Source organism: Urocitellus parryii, chromosome 16, assembly GCF_045843805.1.
Source record: "Urocitellus parryii isolate mUroPar1 chromosome 16, mUroPar1.hap1, whole genome shotgun sequence".
Lineage (NCBI taxonomy): Eukaryota > Metazoa > Chordata > Mammalia > Rodentia > Sciuridae > Urocitellus > Urocitellus parryii.
Genome location: NC_135546.1, coordinates 1,425,397 through 1,444,824, shown reverse-complemented (window position 1 = coordinate 1,444,824; position 19,428 = coordinate 1,425,397). Strand labels below are relative to the sequence as shown.

The following is a 19,428-nucleotide window of genomic DNA, read 5'->3' as shown; positions in this document are numbered from 1 at the left end:
GTTACATTTACCTGATTCTGTGACATCTCTTGGGATTGTTACTGGCTGCCTAAATAGTAATTAGACACAAAATATCCCACTCTGAATCCCTGCGGCTGAATTCCAAAAAATCTTATCAATGTCAGTCCAAACGACCTGTGATGTTTCCTAAGAGTTCTAAATTCTTCCACAAGCCACAGAAACACCCATTTAGAAAGAGCTCCCTGCCACCGGCATTCCTAAGAGGGGGCGGGACGTAAGAGAGCTCAGCTTTTCATTTCTCTCTCAAGACGAGCGGAACTTACTGGGCCAATGATCAGAGAAATAACGCCAGCTAAGACCTGCGAGCCAACCTCGCATCAGCAAGGGAGCAATCGCCATCAAGGAGGGTTTTTACGGGACCACACCAAGCGCTCACTATGCGATGAGCACTGTCCCTGGGGGCTGCATCACTGGGGGTGATCACGCAGCACTGGGGATGAATCTGCCCCACCCATGAGACGCACCTCTGGGGGCAACTGCACCCCTGCCCAGCAGATGCACCTCTGTGGGTGATCGTCCCCACCCAGGGCACAAACATTACAACAGGCAGGCAGGGACATGGAGAAGGTCACCGTAACTAGGTTTCCTATGTTCAACAGTAGACACCTGAGGGGTAAAGAGCATTCAGGTAGCACCTCTACGGTCAGGGACTCCAGGGGACCCGCTGAGATGAATGCAGATCAGAACGCAAAAGAAAAATGAGTGAAATCAGTCACCGCAGAGAAACTCTACAACACACACGCAGAAAACCAAAAGCAAACAGAAACCCCAACAAGAGCAACTCAATAAAATCCGAGCCCTGCCTGGCAGCAACTCCAGAGGCCAAGAACAGGTGCCCCGAGGCCCCACAAGCAGGGCAGGTGTGGAAAAGACATTTAAAGTCACCGTGTCTGAAACATTTCCCCGTTTGATGTAAAGGGTAAACCCCAAATTCTGAGACAGTAAATGCCGATCATGAGACACACTGGGTCACGAGACACACTGGGTCAGGGACAGCAGGGACTTCTCGTTAGCAAGCAAAAGACGTGAGCCAGGACCTCCACAGAGCTGCAGGAAGAAGTCTGGATGCAGGGGTCTCTGCCCTGTGAAGCAGCTGTCCCAGCAGAGGTGAATGGAGATGGTCCCAGACACAAGCTAGAGGAGGGGTCTCAGCAAGTGTTCAGGGGAGAAGTGCCCACAGAGTCCTTCAGGGAGAAGCAGAATTGCAACCCAGGAGCACCAACCACACAGAAGGTGGAGACCAGGAACAGTACCCACAGGGCAAATCGAGGGTTTTAAAAATCTTTAAAGGGGATCAAAAGTTTATGCAAAAATAACAACGTCTCGTGCATCTGTAACACATCCCAGGGTGAAATGTACAATGTAAAACAGCAGAGAGGGGAAATTACCCCACGCATGCAGGGTGCTGCTCTCCACGGGAGGTGGTGCGATGTCAAGTGGAGGCAGACTTGGTGAGCAGGACATGTGCAGATTTGACCCCAAAGCAACCACGGAAGTCACAGGACAGCTGCAGCCCATGACCCATCAAGGGGACAAGAAAACACAACCCAAAGGGGGCAAAGAATAACAGACAAAACAGAAAGGTGGGCGAGGTGAGCCTGGTTGTGCAATGATCAACTTGGGGGTCAATAGAGGGCAGAGCCCAGCTGAAAGGCAGATGGTTAAACAGGACCCAGGAAATCAAGATGCAACTCCTACGCTGTGTGCCTCCGACAAGCAGACTGCTGTGTGCTTCCGACAAGCAGACTGTCGATACACAGAAACTCACAGGTCACGACAGAAACACCGGGCGTGGTGGTGCACACCTGCCATCCCAGGGACTTGGGAGGCCGAAGCAGGAGGATTGCAAGTTTGAGGCCAGTCTGGGCAACTTAACGAGACCCTGTCTCAAAGTACAAAATTAGAAAGGCTGGGGATGTGGCTCAGTGGGTTCAATCCCCGGTACTGGGGGTGGGGAGGAGAAGATATCTGCTAATACCAATCAACCCAAAGAAACTCAAAGTGGCTACATTGATATCAACAAAGCAGTTTTCAGTGTCAAGAACATTGCCCTGAGAACGTGAGAAAGAAACAGGAAGCTCACAAGAACAGGCAGAGGTTAGACAGTCCTCTGTCCATAATGGATGCACCAGCCTGTCAGGGGACCATCAAGACGATGCATTGGAACCCGCCGAGGGGCCCGGATGACCTTCATGGGACATCCCATCAAGGACAGCAGCAAGCCCATCTTCCCGGTGCACAGGGGCCATCTACCATGACCGAATGTATTCCAGGCCATTGTCCACAAACTCACACAAAGGGCACAGCTTGTCCAGGGAGGTTCTGGCCTGGGAGGGTTCAATCACCAGAGCCTCCCTGGGCATTCTGTGTGTGGCATTGGCCACTCTGGAGAACAGAGGTTGGGTGTCAGCGTGATGGCTCTGGGTGGTTGTCCCTACCCCTGGGCACTTGGGAAGGACCAGCCGCCACTCGGGGTTGGGGATTGAGGCCGGTAGGAAATACCGACAACAGGACAGTGGACTCTTCTTACTTTCAATGTGACCTGGCCCCGGTGGCATTCGGTGAGCGAGGCCAACAGGCAGAGGGCCCTTACCTTGTGCACGCAGGCCTTGGCGTTCAGGAAAAACAGCTCCACGGTGGTTTTCTCCCTTAGAAACGATATGCTCTCGATGTAAAACCTGAAAGACAGCACAGGGATTGTTTCTTAGATTTATTCCCTTGTCATCACGGCACGACTGCGTGGCCTCATGGATCGTGCCCCTGCAGCAAGACAGAACTCGGAGGAACCAGGCAACCTGTGTGCTTCCCGTCCATCTGTCAACAGGTACCTGCAGATAGAAGCTCCCCGGCCATGCTTCTGTGGGCTGGACGGCGAGACCAAGGGAGGCTCAACATGCACCCAGCTGCCACACACCCGCGTGTGTCGCGGAGTCTCTGACAAGTGCTCTGGGGAGCTGGGAACACCTCGGGGAGCTTGGAACACCCCAGAGAGCTTCACGCCAAGCCCGGGGTGGAGGTTGGGGTGCAGCGCTGAAGGCAGGAGGCCGAGCACACTCTGCACAGGGGACCATCGAGGCTCAGAGGTGTCAGGCTGGGGTGGGCCCGGGCCCCCACTGCTCAACCCATGCTCAGAGAGCTTCAGGACACCCGGAGACCCCCCCTCCTCAGGCTCCTCCTAGGCCTGGGCTTGCCCTGGCTGGGAGCCCAGCTCTCTGCAGCCGCCAATCCTGCTCTTTTCTCATGCAGATCAGGGTACGGAGGGCCTCTCCAGCCCCGTTTCTAGGATCTTGCCTGTTCATTCGGTGTCACAGGCTCTGTCCCTCCTCAGAGGGAGGGGAGCAGCTGAGTCTGTGGGTAGGGACCCCTGGGCGTGAGCTGAGGCCACAGGTTTTCCACGTGGGGAAACAGGTGCCCAGCCAGCGGGCAGCTTGGGGCCTGGAAGGGCGCTTGCTCTGGAGCTGGAGAAAGTGCAGATAACGCCAGGCTGGAGGGGCGTGAGGATTGGCTCCGGGCGCCTCTCAGCAGTAATGGAACGCAGCCAGCCGAAGGGCTGTGGCGATCTTATCACCGAGATGGTAAAATTATTCGAAAACGCCACCCTGTGACGTGGAATCATTAGGAAAATTCCACAGGGAGGAGAATAAAGCCTCTGCCTTTACTTACGGGGTTCACCCCATGAGGTGAGTGGGTGGGGAAGCCCCGAGGCGACCTTGAGCACCCCACCCCACCTCTGCGGTTACCAGGCGTGTGGCCTGGGGCACACAGGACTCACCTTCCAGGTCTGGTCTAAGATAGGTGTCAGGATCCTACTGACCTCATAGGACTCTGGAAAGATCAGCTTTGACAACGTGTGTCAAATGCTCAAGGATCTTAACAGCAATCGCACACAAAGCCTTTTCTCCCCTGGATCTAGAACTGGGTGTCACTGAGGAAGGGTAGTGAGTCCCCTGGCTTGTAAGGTGGAGGACAGTGACGCCTACCTGGGGGGCCCCACGAGACACCTGGGACAGGTAGGAACTGAGCTGGTTCTCACCACGGAGACCCTGTGATGTTGCTTCTGTCAGAAAGACCAGAGGAGGTGCTGGGATTGGCCTCTCTGAAGGCCAGGAGGACACAGCGTCTGCTGAACACAGACAGGTCCAGGCTGGGGGGATGAGGCCAGGAGTGGTATCTTTTCTGGACAATGTGCTGGACTTTCTTTCTTTTTAAAAGATTTTAGTTGCCAGTGGATTTTTCACTTTGTGCCTTTACATGTGGTGCTGAGGACTGAACCCAGGGCCTCACACGTGCCAGGCGAGGGCTCTACCCCTGAGCCACAGTCCCAATCCTACGTGCTGCACTGTCACAAGGTGGCTGTCACCAGGCAGAGCTGGCTGTCACCAGGGTCTCCTCCTTCCGTGCAGGTTGCTCTACCTGGACCGTGGCTGCCTGGGCCGAGGACGGCGGCCCATCAGTGCCCAGGGCTCCTTCACGGAAGCCAACGGACCATCCCAGACTCACAGGATAAAGGCTGTCTGTTCCAGCCCTTTTTGAAAACACACTGTTTGCTTTCTTCACATGCACTGGAGGGGGAGAGGGGATTTCTCCAGGATTTCGTTCCGTTGATGCCCAGGGCTAAATTTTCAGCTTTGGAATGAACCCAGAGGTGTTGGACTGGCGTAGGTTTTGGAGTTGAACTTCAAACAGCGTCACAAAGGATGCTTTCTGGGGAAGAGCAGCTGCTCCGAGAAGCTCTGCTGCCACCTTTCCGGCTCCTCCCGTGAGCATCTTCTCTCTTTCCTGATGGCTCACCTGACGGCCCATCAGTGGGACATGATGGTGACAGGCTGTCAGCCAGAGGACCGGACACGGCGGTCAGAGAGCAGGCCCTGGAGTTGATGTGGCGGGCTGTCCTTGGATTTAGGTGGCCCACAGGTTCACCTGGTACCTACGGGAGGCCAAAGTCACTACCACCGAGCTGGGAAGAGTCATGTGGATCCCAGGCTCCGCGCTGGGGCCAGCTGCTCTGCTCTGTCTTCCTCTTACTCTGGTCCACGCCCCAGAGGAACGAGCGGGGTCTCCGATGTGCGGAACCTAGAGGGGCACACGGTTGAGCAGCCCGCGCTTGGTGGAGACGGACAGTGTACCCTTCTCCCTCTACCAGTGGGACTATGATAAAATGCATGGACCCAGCTGGGAACCTCTTTAAAAGGTGAACAGTAAAATCCAGAATGGAAACTAAGTGTCTTTCCTAGGCTCTTTGTCTGAAGGAAGCAAAGGCTACAAAAGTATCTGTCTCAACACAGAACAGGACTCTCCTCACCAGGTAGGACTTCTCTGGTCCCCGGCTGAGCGGATTTCTTGGTCTTCTGGGCCTTTGAGCCCAGCAGAACTGCCCATGCTCTGCCCTGGGGGCATTGCTAGGTCTGTGGGGCCTGACAAAGTCCTCCTTGGGGTTCCCCAGCCTGCAGGTCATCTCAGGACCTCCTGCAGCCTCAGGCCTGATCCCCACTCCGGGCAGGGAGACCTGCTGATCACTCATCGGGCTCCACCCCAGAGCCATCCTGGGTCTCCAGATGCACACCGGGGGCTGAAGGCCAATTCAGGTCGGTCCACCCTCCCCAGCATTGGGAGTCCAGCGGTTCCTGTCATCCCTGGGTGGACAGCAGTCCTGGAGAACTCCTAATAGCTGCACTACCTGCTGCTCCGTGTCCCCTGCCGGCAAAGCCCTTCTCCCTGCCTGGGCTTCAGAGCCAAGGGCCACCTGCAGGTAGCCTGTAGAAGCCCACCTCTCCTTCCCTCTGGCTCCTCTCCCCCTGGGAGGCTTTCTGAGCCCCGTAGAAGGGGGCAGGCCCAGGTGTGAGGGCCAGGAGTGGGAGTGTCCATGCCAGAGGTGCCAAGGCCATGGGAATCCCAAGGCCCACCTCTTCAGAGCCACCAGAGCAGAGCAGGGCTGGGGATGGGCGTGGGGGGTCCGTCCTTCAGGGAGGGGACAGTTGGGCATGGAGAATAATGGGGGTCCGAGCTGAGGGCCTCCCCCCCGGACAAAGGAGAATGGGTCCGACCCAAGCCTGGTGGCTCATGATGAATGCTCCATCGCTCACATGGGCTCCTCCAACAGCCCCAGTACAGAGGTGCCCAAAGCCACGTGGCTGAGAAGAGCTGGGCTTGCAACCAAGAAGGGCACCGAGGCACGGCTCAGGGGCCGGCTGGGGCTAGCACCGTGAAGGTGGCTTTGACTGTCAGGCTGCGGCCCGTTCCTGGCCTCGGTGGGTGGCACTGAGGGTGCTGCGGAATCCCTGCAGCCCAGCAGGGCTCTCCACCACAAAGGAGGGCCTGCTGCCACGGACACTCCGCCCGAAGGCCTCGCCGGAGAACCTGTCCTCTACCTGCTCCTGCCCCCCATTACGAATCCTTAGGTCACCTGAGGCTTCCTGCCTCATGGCCCGAGACACACCCAGGCACACACACGCGCCTTTCCACACTCGGTTTCTGCCTTCTGACCAAGGAGCACAGTGAGGAGAAATTGGAGTCAGGATCGGGGGCTCTGTGTCTCTCCAGCTCCCCAGGAGTGGACGCTCACAGGCGGGGGCTGCTCGCCAGCAGCCTGGACATTCTCACGGACATTCGGGGGGGCTCTGACTGCATCCCCAGATGGAGCCCCCAGATGGAGCGCGGGGGAGCTCCGGCTGGTTCCCAGGGCCCCTGCAGGAGGAATCCAGGATTTCTCTGGGCTTTTAAATCACATTCCCCCTGAAAAGGTGAACTCCCCTGTCTGAGTGTGCCTGTAAATTTCCTACTCCCTGAGAGCTCTGAATAACTCGTGACTACCCAGCCACAAACGTGGCATCTCATTCTTCTTTTATTACTTTTCACGCTGAATCAGAAATATTTACTCGAGTAATTGTTTTATTCTAGCAGAAAAAAAAATTAAGCCAAAGAAGAAAAAACAAAAGTGATTCTTGCTAACATCTCAAACTTCTTTCTACATGTGCAGAGAGTTTGCAAAAGTGCCATCGAGCCGTGTAGCACTACCCAGTGGTCCACTTCCTTCACCTGGAATCTACCAAGAATTTTTTTTTTTTTGGCACTGGGATTGAACCCAGGGGTTACTTAACCACTGAGCTACACTCCCAGCCCTTTTTATTTTTAATTTTGAGACAGGGTCTGGCTAAGTTGCTGCTGCGAGGCTGGCCTTGAACTTGTGATCCTCCTGCCTCAGCCTCTGGAGCTGCTGAGACTACAGGTGTGTGTCGCTGTGCACACGCTCCTATCAGGAGCATGACTGCCTACGTCACTGAATTTTTCTTGTCACCCTAGTCTCTACCTGTTATAGATACATGGCAGTTGAAAAAAAAAATCTTCTTTTGACAAGGCAGGAGCACTTCTTGCCTCACATTTTCTCCTCAAATTCCCCTCCACGGTGGAGAGTTCTCTGCTCTGAGCCACCGAGGACAAGTGGCAAGTCACTACCATCCTAGGACACAGCAAAGGTGACTTAGAAAGGGGAGGAGGAAAGTTCGGGAGAAGGAAGACCAAAAAGAAAACAGGCAAGAGGCATTCAGAAGAGTTAACCCAGATCCTGCGGGGATGGAGCTGGGTGGTACCAGCCCAGCGGCCCCTGGCTGCCCTGCTCCGGGGCAGCGGGAGGTTTCCGATGAGGTCAGGCCAAGTCCTTGCACTCCTATTTCAAGCCTGCTTGTCATTCACTATCAAGCTTTTAAACGCTCACATCTGGGCTGCATTACCCAAGAGGCCATGTGTTTGCCAAAGATAACTCTCCGCTGAAGATAACAACACCCAGAGAAGTCCCCAGGAACCCGGGGGAGTCTGGGCTCACGTGGAAATGGAGAGGTGGCTAAATAAATTCAGGCCCATAAATAAATTACGGGGTGTCTATGCACATATCCCTTGCACACACACGGAGCATGGATCTTTGAGATTCTGTAACTGGAGGAACGGCAAAGGCCTAGCGCTGAGTCAGAGAGGGAGGCTGAATCCTGCCTTGGCTTCTTTTCTCCCTGCAGAAGCTGCCCCTGTCAGAGCTGTGTCCAGCATCAAGGGGACATGAGCCAGAGACTGACTTGCCCCTCGCATCTGTAGGAGCTCAGTGTTCAGGTCAGGAGTAAACGAGACGGTTAGGTCAAGTGCTCAGCCGGTGCCTGTCACAGGGCTTCTGCCACATGTCAGGGGAGAGGCCGCGTCTCGGGGGCCAGCTGTAGGGTGGGTTTCTGTGCGTGCACCCTACGACTCAGGGTTTTCTTACGTTTCTAGAAGGCCTTGCACCAACTCCTTCTAGACTCATCTCAGGCCTGGACTGTCGCAAAAGCTTCTCAGCTCATCTCACGGTGTCCCGGACCCCTCCACTCTGCCCTAAGGCTGCAGCCAGCGGGAGGCTGTGCGAAATGGGAATTGCTGACCACAGGTCACAACTCACAGGCCTGATGCCAGGCAGCACATGCCTCCTTCTTAGGGATCTCTCCAGGCGCTGGACGCCCAGGGGCTGTACACGCAGACACGTTCCTACCACGCAGCCTGCACACCGGCTCGTCCCCGCCTGGAATAACCCTCCCAGAGATCTGCACAGCTCCGGCCTCTTCTCCCCCGGAGTCTCTGTCCAACGCCAACTTCTCTGAGAAGCCTGTCGGAGCACGGAGACCCAGTGGCAGCCTGGGCGTCCCTGAGGCTCCCTGGCCCCTCCCCGAGGTATGTTTTCCGGAATCCCTTCCCTCAGACAGCCTGCACATACACCTGGGTGAGTGCCGGCCTCTTCCCTGGAGACTACAGGGAGAGCAGGGCTTGGTCACTCTTTGTCACCACGCCTGTGTCCCCAGCGTCAAGCACAGGGCCAGCTCCGTGGTAGGAACTCAGCAGCTACACGGCAGAGGAGCCCCTCATGCGAGAGACCCAAGGAAGGCCGTGTCCAGGAGCTGACTACGAGGCGGGGGCCTCTGCCTGGCTCACTGTCCACCTGCCCACGGGCAGGGCGCCTCGCAGGAGCCCGTGACAAAAGGGGTCAGGAAGAAGGGAAGCCCCCAGCCTGGGACTGCGTCTTCCAGACGTCGTTGTCCCAGAGAGGTGAAGGATGTTATCAGTCGTCGATTCACACGGGGAGGGGTGGGGAGAGGGTCCCGGGGACAAGCCCCCCCCCCCAGCAGGCACTGTGTCAGAACGTGGGCCAGGGTCCTGGGTGACTGGGGGGCTGGGGCTGAGAGGGGGTAACTGCAGCTTGAAGAATTTCCCACGATGACTCCATATGCCCTGGCGGTCCCTCTGAAGAACTCTGAAACACCAGGTCGTTCTCCATCCCGTCTCTTTGGTTGAGTGACTCGTTTGCTGTGAACGTGCCCTAACTCACTGTCCACCTCCACGGTGGACACCTGGGTATTTCTAACCGTCCGCACTAACAGCAGCAGTGACACGCGTCCTTGCGATGGCGGGCACCGAGGGGAGCCCTTCGTGTGCCTTAGCTTCCCAGTGGCCGGGCACTTGGGCCTGGGTCGGAGGGCTCCGTGCTCCCTGTTCCTGGGCAGGTGACAGCGCTCTCCTGATGCAAGAGTGTGTCGGGGTGACCCATCTCACACAGGGTCCTCAAAGCAGAACCAAGTGGCAGCTGCAGCTCTAGCTTCAGGGGCCACAAGCAGCCTGCGGGGGCCGTTGGTGTCTCTTCTGTCTCCTCTGCTTGGGAGGACGGAGAACCTCACGGGGACCCTGCTTCCCGGGGTTGTGTGACAGCCACCTTGGCGAGCCCCAGAACCCCGTGACCCTCGGTGCCTGCGGTCGGTCTGCCTACGTCTGTGGTGTGGGCTTTTGCTTTATCATGAATTTAATGGGGAGTGACGACCACGATTTAATGGGAATAATAACACAGACCATGATGATCTCATTATCTCGTTGGGAGGATGCACTCCGTGAAAAGGGAAGATCTAGATCAGTGTCCCCACATGCAGGCAATTAAGGGGGAAGTCATGCGGGGCGATGGTGGGAGCCCCTGAGATAGCACTCGAGGACGTGCTGAGCTCTGGAACAAGACGCAGGCCCCTCTGGAATCCCAGGGCCCCGGTGAAGAGACTCAGCGGCCCCACGGATGATGGTCAGACCTGAGGTGGACCGGACAGCGGCTGTCGAGAACTCGGGGAGAAATACGGCTACAAAACCAGGGAGCTCGCGAGGTCCTCCAAAGACATAGTGCTTTCCTTCGCCCCATGTCACGCTCCAGAAGCAGCACCCGTGTGCCCGCTGCTGCCTGACACCTGTGACCGGCACCAGCCCCTGTGCTGGTAGGCGACAGGAGAGCAGAATCACAGGAGGGCAAACACCAGGGGTCTGGGAGCCAAGGGAGAGGTCTCCTGCAGGAAAACAGTCCCCAACCACTCGTCCTGTTTGTCTCCATGGCGGGGCCAAGTGGAGGGGCCAGGGAAGGACAACTTGGACCCTCTGCTGTGCGTACGCACAGAGTTCCAAAAGTTGAGCGCAGTCATGGGATTCTTTACGAAACAGCGTATTCCTCTTGTGCTGGACGGTGCTCGCCCCGCAGTGCGGGAGTGAGAGTTGGCTGTTCTCTGGCTCTGCTTCATGACCAGGGGCAGCGGTCATCTCTGGCTGGCTGCTGGCCTTCCCTCTCCTCCACCTCCAGGCAGCGAGCATGCGCCCCACGCCCTCTCCGGGAAACTCACGCTGCTCTGATGATTTGTTCCTGCAAAGGTCAATGCTATGCCACCACCTCCTTCCTGGGTTTTAAATATGACTTCCGAGGGGCTGGGTGAGGCTCAGGGGTAAAGCCTGTGCCCGGCACACACACACCAGGCCCTGGGTTCTGCCCAGCACCACACACACACACACACACACACACACACACACACACACACAACACAGGAAAGAAAAGACAAAGCACAACAGAACTTCCCGTAAGGAGAAAAATCCCAACTGGACTTTGGAAGAAAAAGAAAAAAAAAAAAACAAAAAACCCAGCAACTAGGGATTGTCAATGGCATCCGCTGCTGGAGGAGCCACAACTCCCCGACAATCACCAGCAAATCATATTTAAAAAGATATTCTTTAAAAAGGCGGGGAGGATAGATTATTCTCACACTTGTTGATCTCATGGAAAAAGACTGAATAAACACAAAAAGGTCTTTGTAAAAGTTCAGCGTGATTTTCCCAGGTCATTAGAGTGAAATCATTTAGTAGAATAAATAAATAAGTACGATAAGGAAAAAGCGCTTCCACCATTATGAAATGGAGTGCGTTTGTTCCACCCCCAAATTAACACCCTGTCAGGATAGAGGACCGTTCTCCAGGTTGATGCAGCTGAAGCAGGTTAGACTGATGAGAAAATGACCACCTTCGCTGACTAACTACTCACTTACTTATTTTATCAGACTTGGCTTCAGACCAGGAAAACAAATCATCCAACGTGGTTTGGGGGAGCGGCACCACCATGACGTTCTGTTTCCTAAGCTGAACAGAAGAACTCGGGGGTGACTTCCTACCCCACTCTGTTTATCTTGGGTTGTTAATGATTCAGGGTAAAGCACCTGCAGGCTGACCGGCTGTGAGGAACCGCGACTCGTTAAGTGCATCCATTTCCAGCCCAGTCCAGGGCGGTGTCTGAGCAGAGCTCAGGGAGTCAGCCCCAGGTCTCGCTTGCAAACAGAATTCAGACCTCTGAGCTCTGCGGACAGTTCCTCCCCTGAGCACTTGTCTGCACTGGACCTTCTGTTCCAATTAAGGCAAGAAACTAAAAAATCCAGTGGTCTCCAGGTCTTCAGAACACATCCCTCCACCATGCAATGTGACAACAAATGTTTGCCGTGTTTCAAGTGATAAGCATCCTAAAGGATCTTGAAGAGAAGACAGGCTTCTGCTGTCAGACACACCACTCATGTCTCTGAGGCTCAGTGTCAGAGAAGCTTTGGGAAGGAAGGAAGGCGAGCCTCCCCGTCTCTTCAAAGGAAGTAGCCCTGCTAGCTCCGAGAGACCTCCACCTTGGACACCCCCTCTGGAAGGTGTCTTGATAGGTCTCTCCTCTTTTTATTCACCATCTCTGGCCACCAGAAGTGTTCAAAAGCAAAACACAGACGCAGAGAAGACAGGAACCGCTGGCCACAGCGGCATGTACGTACCTGACGGCAAACTGCAAGGCGGCTGGGCCCGGCTTCTTGGGCAGATCATGGTCCAGGACTCGGTGGTCCAACTGCAGCCAGTTCTGCTGACCCCTGTGAGGGCAGAGTGAGGAGAAGGGTCAGTGGAAGTCTCGGCAACATGGGGCGCTGGGAAGCTGACGGGGAGCTGCGGGCACTGAAGGCAGAGGGCAGCCCTGGCACCCTGTGAAGGGCCGGCGCTGGAAAACCATGGACCCCTCTGCTCTGGCCCAGGGAGCTGATCAGGGTCAACTTGTGCATTTGAAAAGTGGACCAGGTGTAAAGTCGCTCCCTGTAGCGTTATTGCTAATAGCAAAAGACCAGAAATAGCTCAAATATCATACAGGGGATGGCTACAGTGGGCATCTAGAACCGTAGTGAAATACAACCCAGCACAAAGGAGCCGGGTGGGGTGCGGAGCCCGGTTACTCACGCACTGAGAAGAAACCGCAAGACACGATACTAAACAGAGAGCAAGAGGGTATAACAGTGGTCTCTATTGTGACCTCGCAGGGAGCCCGGGGCTGAGGATTGCCTGTTTAAGTCCTCCCATTTGGGGACCTTTCCAGTTGTTCCCACAAAACCCAATTTTTAAGAACACGCTGATGGTGCAGGAGGGTGTCGAACTGCCGCAAAATCTATAATGGGCCTTCTTGGGGGGCATCGCAACTAACTAAAATACAAAACCAGAAACTTCTAAGCTGTGTTCATTTTAAGTAGGTAGGAAAATTACACACGACAGCAGAATGCACTTGGACGCCTCCCACACAGACGGAGTAGAACTTCTCATTCCTCTGGTGGTACGTGATGCAGAATCTCGCCTGTCGTGTAGTCATGTGCACACAGCGTAGTGATGTCCCCTTCATTCCCCCATCCTTCTTCCCCTCCCCTCCCCTCCCTCCAGTCCTCCCTGTCTAATGCAAAGCACCTCTGTTCTTCCCTACCCCACCCCGACTGCGAATCCGCATCTGTGTGCGCGCGTCAGACAGAACACTCGGACTTTGGTTCTGTGAGACGGGCTCATGTTGCTTAGCATGACATTCTCCCGCTCCATCCATTCATCTGCAAACACCATCATTTCAAAAGTGTGACTGTTTCCTTGATCAACCCCCAAGGCTGCCGACAGCTGTCCGAGATCTCCTTGGAAGAACCTTCCGTGGGTAAATAAGGTGAGAGGCAGAATGTAAGCCACAGCTTTTGTGAGTAAGGAAATGAAATAAAACAAAACAGAGGCCCGAGGCTCAGGGATTCTGACACTGTCTCCTGTCATGTTGAGGATGCCGTGATTGGAAGACCCGCTCGAATTTCAGAGCTGATCTCGTGTCCTCCTAAAACCCACGCGACGCCGTGTGAGATCACGTCTGAACGCCTTTCTCAGGGCAGATGCAGCAGGCTCTGGGTTGCCCTGGGTCCCCTCCCTGTGGGCAGCAGCTCACACGCAGCGCTGTTCTCACAAACCTGCAGGAGTTACGTGCCAGGGGGCGGGACGCAGGTGGATAGTGCCACCAACACACGGCCAGCCGGCCAGCCACGGAGGCACAGGTGGAAGGCCACGCAACGTCCAGAGGAAGCCACAGCCCGGGAGACAGAGCCCACGGCTGGTGCTGTCGCCCTGCGGGAGGGCTGCGGTGGGGGGTCCGCAGGGCCTGGCCAGCACCAGGGCATCGGGCATTTTCCCATGAAAAGTCACGTGTACGTCATGTAAAATAAAAAATTAAAAGTGCACGTCAGAAATCAGATTTTTAAGGTGTCCTTGTAATCCTAACAACTGGAAAACATCTTGAAGAATGAACAGATGAAGAGCACCCCCAGTTCCACCCCCCGAGGTTATCAGTAGGGTCACGTGCAGCTTCTAACCTGCCTTTTCAAGAGTTTCCATCAGCAAATAGAAGAAATCGAGTCAACTTAAAAAGACAGGTGCGTCCAGTCCTCGTGGGTGGGCAACCCTAGCCCAGTGCTGTCCTTCTGACCCGAATCCCTTCAGTCTCAGGCATGGCTGAGGGACAGTGACCAGAAGCCATGGTTGTGTCCATCTGCCATCTCTTCACTCAGCCTTTCCCAGGGTGAGGAAGGACTGCCCTGGGTGCGGAGGGCCAGGCTGCCCTCTAGTGGCGGAGTCGGCCCTGCATGGCCGGCTCTGGGGACGGGGCCTCCCTCTGAGGGTCTGTGTTTGCCTGTCTGGGCTCAGGACCCTTCCACCACGCAGGGCAGTCGGCCTGCCCATCTCCCCTGAGCCAGAGCACTGGGTGCACACAGCAGCCAGTTTACTGACAAAATGCTCCTTCGATTCTATTTAAAGACGTTCACCAAAGGCACCGCTGATGTGGCATCTGGGCTGGCAAATGGGCTCAGACGGTCCTGGGAGGGGCCCCACGCAGCGGTTTATGGGGGCGACAGGGAGGGCAGAAAGAAAACGCTTTCCAAAAATATTTACCAAAGCTGCAGGGCCAGGCCTGTGACCAGGACGCTCCAGGAGACACCCTCAGACAGAAGCGGGTTTCTGGGCGTGTTCCCCCGGAAGGTGGAAGTGGCCAGCTCTTCCCTGCCCACCACAAAGCCCAGCTCTGAAAACAAGCAGCCCCAGAGCCGGCAGGCCCCTGCCCAGCGTGATTCACCAGCCCACGGTGCTGCAGCGGGACCCGGAGGACACGCTGGAGCCAGGGCCTGAGAGGCCTGAGCCTCCACTGCCGGAGCCCAGGCCGCACAGGAAGGGGGCCCGCAGACCATGCTTCCCCAGGAGTGGCTGCAGATAGGACGCGGGGACAGAGGGCGAGGCCGGGGCCGGCCCTGGGGCCTGCTTTTCTGTCTAGGAAGCTCTAACGTGTGAAGGCTGCTTGGTCTCTGTCCGGCTGGTGTTCAGCTGAGCTTCCAAGTGGCCGGGTCCCTCTTCTCCAGCACCCTGTGAGCCTGGGGCCCGAGGAACCCCACACTGCAGTCACAGATCCTGTTCCCGCCCTGTGAGGCATCCTCAGCACCCTGGGGTGCTCCCTGGGTGCAGCTGCGGGCTGCTCCTCTCCCTGTCTGCACGCTGGGCAAGTGCACCCTGCTCGGGACCATGTCCCTGCGTTCACCCCCAGACGACTCTTGCCTGGGATGGTCCGGCCTCCCCCTCCATCTCATCAACCTGCCCCAGGTGCTGTGGGAGGGGTCTGCAATCCCAGCAACTCAGCACTCGGGGGGATCGCAAGTTGGAGGCCAGCCTGGGCGAGACCCTGTCTCAAAATTTAAAAAATTAAAAAAGTAGGGATGTAGCCTGGCAGCAGAGTGTCCCTAGGTCCAGTCCACAGCCTGGTGAATAAAAAGAAGGAAGGAAAAAAAACACAGTGCACCGCCCAGCGTGCCTCCCTGGAGAGGCCAGGACGTCCTGCAGCCTCTGCGCAGAGTCCCTCTGTGATGGCTGAGGGTAGGACGGTAGCCCTTCAGAGCCTGAGCCTCGGGCTGTGCACAGCCTCCTTGATGTGCTACAGGATCCCATGCCGGCAGCCTATCACGGGGCCTCCTGTGGCGCTCCCCCTACAGAGAGGATGATGAGGTTCCTGGTACAGACGAGAGACCTTGGCCCCAAAGCCAAACAGCTGCCCTCACACGCCTCATCTCATTGAGATCTCTGCTCCTGCCATACTACCTTTTTTCTTTCTCAAAAAGCTAACCAGAAAAATAAGTAAATAAGCCACAAAATGAGCTGCCCCAGGACCTATGCACTGGCTGTTTTGGGAATGCCTTTGCAGAGCTGGTTCTGACTTTCCAGCCCCCGTCCCCTCCTAGAAGCCATCCAGGCCCCCTGCCCCCTGCCTCTCCTGCCACCACCTCTCACACTATGTTCCTCGGCGCTTGAAGTTGCTGGAGCTTCCTCATCATCCACCTGGGTGCTGGTCCTGCCAGACAGCACCACGGCAACAGGAACTCCCCAGGACAGGGCCTTGTCCTGTGGCTCGCAGCTGACCCCTTGGGATCCAGAAGGGGTCAGCTGGGGGCTGGGGGGCACTCAAAGCCAATGAAGCCCTCCAGCCCTTCGGCCTCGCCTCTACGTGACCCCCACCTAAATGGCAGTGCGTGGGGCAACCACAGCCTGTGCCGCGTAACTCCATCATTATGTACTGTGGCTCGGTCTGGGGCTGCCGGCTGCTCTGTCACATCCAGATGCCACCTATGTGCCTGCATCCATCTGTCACCTCTGCTTCCCGTGAGCGGCTCTGGGTTTCCAGTGGGTGCGAGGCCCAGGGACCTCTGCACTTCCTACTTTGCCCAGCAGAGGGAGCACACAGGCTGAACAAGTTCTTCCCGGGCTCCCGGAGGTGGGGAGGCCCAGCAGCTCTCCCTAGACTTGGCTGAACCCCGAGTGGGAGGTCCCAGGCCACCAGCCGACCCTGCAGGAAGTCCGTGGAGGCCTCAAGGTGTTCAAAGTAGCTCTTTGAGACCGTTCCCTTGTGAATAAAACACTGAAGCACTGACGGGGCCAAACTAGGTTGCCCCAGTGCATGCACACACGCGCACACACACACACACACACACACACACACACACAGAGGGACTGGTAATTCCAAGTTCATTTGCTTACACAGTCTGGGATTCCCACCAGTGTACTCTACCTACAGTGCCTGCCTCATTTCAGAGGGGATTTAAAGTGTCCCCCCCCACACACACCGTAATGTGATAACTTAGTATAAAAAATGGGAAGTCAAGGGAAAAAGAAGATCGAAAGTGAAAAGGGAACATAAAATGGACCTAGGCTGCAGTTAAAGTCTGTTCCACATTGACCCACGTCTGCCTGCCTGCCTGCCGTCTGGTACCGGGGATTGAGCCCAGGGGTACTTGGGTTCCATTGAGCCCACTAAGCTACACCCCTGGCCCCTTTAATTTCCTTTTGAGACAGCCTCTTCTGTCTCCTCAGTTTCGGAGGCTGGTTGTGAACCTGCGGTCCTCCTGCCTCAGCCTCCCCAGCCGTGGGGTCACAGGCACGCACCACCTCACCCAGCCTATATACCTAGTTTTGAGGTGACTGTTATTTCGCCTTTTAACTTCCTTGCCACCAATACCAGAAAACCAATTCACTTCCATGATACAAGGGAAGACAATCTAGTGCCTCTCTCTCCCTCCATGAACAAGTACATCTGTACTCAGAGATGGGAAGAGGCAGACAGCAATTAAAATCCACCAACACTTGACTACGAATTCCCAAATCCCTCAGAAGGATGCTTTGAATTCTTGAAATGGCCATGATTCCTTGTCTAGGAAGAAATCCTGCACGAGGAGTCCTTCAACCAAGTAGGACATGCTCAAAGGCTTGGGTTCTCTCCCCTGCCCTTCATCCCGACTGACCGCGAGCAGGCAGCCCGGGCAAAGGTCAGAAACAAAACCCGGAGAGGCTTACGTGTCGTCTGTGAACGTTATTCCAAAGTACTCCTTCTCCTTCAGGTTGAAGTGGGAAGCCACCAGGTCCAGCAGCTCTCTGGACAGAAGTTTGGGCTGTCGAGAAAAAAAGCGGATCAGAAGCTGTTTGGTTAGTTTCTCCCTCTCATTGGTACCATCCTCTTCAGCCCTGGATAGTCCTGGGCAGCTTCAGCCTCTGGGTTCTTAAATATCTGCTGGCATTGGCTAATAACAAATAATAACAACAATGCCAATTACCACTCATTATGCTGAGCTCACATCCGTTGTAAGATTTGCGTTGTCTTTTCTATCAAAGCTAAACACGTTTACTGGAACTTGAGTTCCACATCTATAATGGAGCCATCTTAAGTCAGGGAACCATGAGGCCAGAATGGAGCCATCTTAACTTAGGGAACCATGAGGTCAGAATGGAGCCCTTTTTAAATTCCCTAACGGGTATCCAATCACAACTGTCGCTCTTTCCTGTGCCCGCCCCAATTTTATATTAGCTAATCGAGTAGACTGTATCTCCTGAACTCCACCCACGAGGAGCAGGGGCAGTGCTTTGTTAGAGATAACTGCTGATGGACTGACTGCCTTCCCAGATGTGCTTGCTGGCTGGATCCCCTCTGGGGGCGCCCCCTTCTGCAGAAGTATATCCTGCCCTGGCCGACCCACTTCCCAGCATGCGTTTGATTTCTTGCAGCACCTGGGTATTTCTGACAATATCCCTTTTCTCTTTCAACCCTTACCATCAGCCTAGGAGGTGGGCTTTGTATTTTCACCCCTTAGGTGAGCGAGCGGAGGCAGAGTGTCGCTCTCTTGGGAAGGACGGGGATTTGATCCAGTTCTGCCTGTTCCTGAAGCCTGAGCTGTTATTTTTGAGGATGGAGTGACCGCTCCCTTCCTACTCAGTATCATCACCAGAGTGTACAGAGGGAGACCCCGCCAGAAGCCGGATCTGATCCATGGGCTTGGGGGGTAGCTCTAGCTCTGCTGGAGGGCAGCGCGGTGTGGACTCCACCCACGTCCACATCATGACTGGTGCTGGACTCGAAGGGCGTGGGACAGGAAAGGGGCAGGACAGGTGGCACTTGATAGATTCTGGGTGGAGCCACTAGCGTGGTGTGGAGGTTGGACGATTGCTATTGGAGAAGGAAAGTGGACAGGGCCTCAGGTGACTAGGAAGTCAGGCATGGGCTGTGACAGCATGGTCACAGCACTGTCACTGACGGAGTGCTGACGTTGTCTATCTTGGTTTGGCTGTGAGTCCATGAGCCAGCCCGGGCCATCCTCACCCTGGTTCCCAGCTGCGCGTGGAAGGTGTGCCAAGCCAAGCAGCAGGACGTGGCCTTACCACGTGACAGCCCTCAGGGGAGTGCGGTGGCTCCCACTTACCAGCCCGAAGTTGAGAGAGGCCGAGACACTGGCTCAGGGCACACAGCCACCGAGTGCCAGAGACCTCGTTGGAGCCCAGGAGTCTCCAAGCCTCTGTCCCTGGTGGCCATGGCTTTATAGGCCACGTCCCCCCGCCCCTCTGTCAGCCCACAGTCCCTGGCTCGGCCGCACACATAAGCCAGCCACCTGGACGCAGACAACAAGGCTCAGGACAGAGTCGGGATGGACCGCCGGGCGGGGAGGCGCCTACCTGAACCAGCAGCTCCAGCCTTCTGTCATCCAGGAGGTGCACCTGGCAGTGCCTGCCCTCGGTCATCTGTGGGGACAAGACGGCAGCGTGGCGTTAGGTGGGGCTGGCCAGCAAACCCTCAAACTGGCTGCTCACTTCCTGCTTAGGAGATGTGCTCAGCCTGAGAGGGGCTGTGTTCTGTCCCTCAGTGGGCGGGGCCAGAAATAGATCTATCACCAGCCTGACCTTGGATTTAAATTAGAGTACGGAAAGCAAAGACTACTCAAA

General features: G+C 55.9%; 1 protein-coding gene across 1 annotated transcript in view; it reads right to left on the bottom strand.

The window, feature by feature from the left end:
• Frmd4b (FERM domain containing 4B) overlaps positions 1–19,227 on the bottom strand; it is an 85,770-nt gene extending 66,543 nt beyond the window's left edge. Inside the window, exons 1-4 of the mRNA XM_026392698.2 lie at positions 19,162–19,227; positions 17,515–17,609; positions 12,126–12,218; positions 2,615–2,699 (exon numbers count right to left, since the gene is read on the bottom strand). Coding sequence (XP_026248483.2) covers positions 2,615–2,699; positions 12,126–12,218; positions 17,515–17,609; positions 19,162–19,227 — 339 coding nt within the window. The remainder of the gene's footprint in view (positions 1–2,614; positions 2,700–12,125; positions 12,219–17,514; positions 17,610–19,161) is intronic.
• Positions 19,228–19,428: the final 201 nt, after the last annotated feature.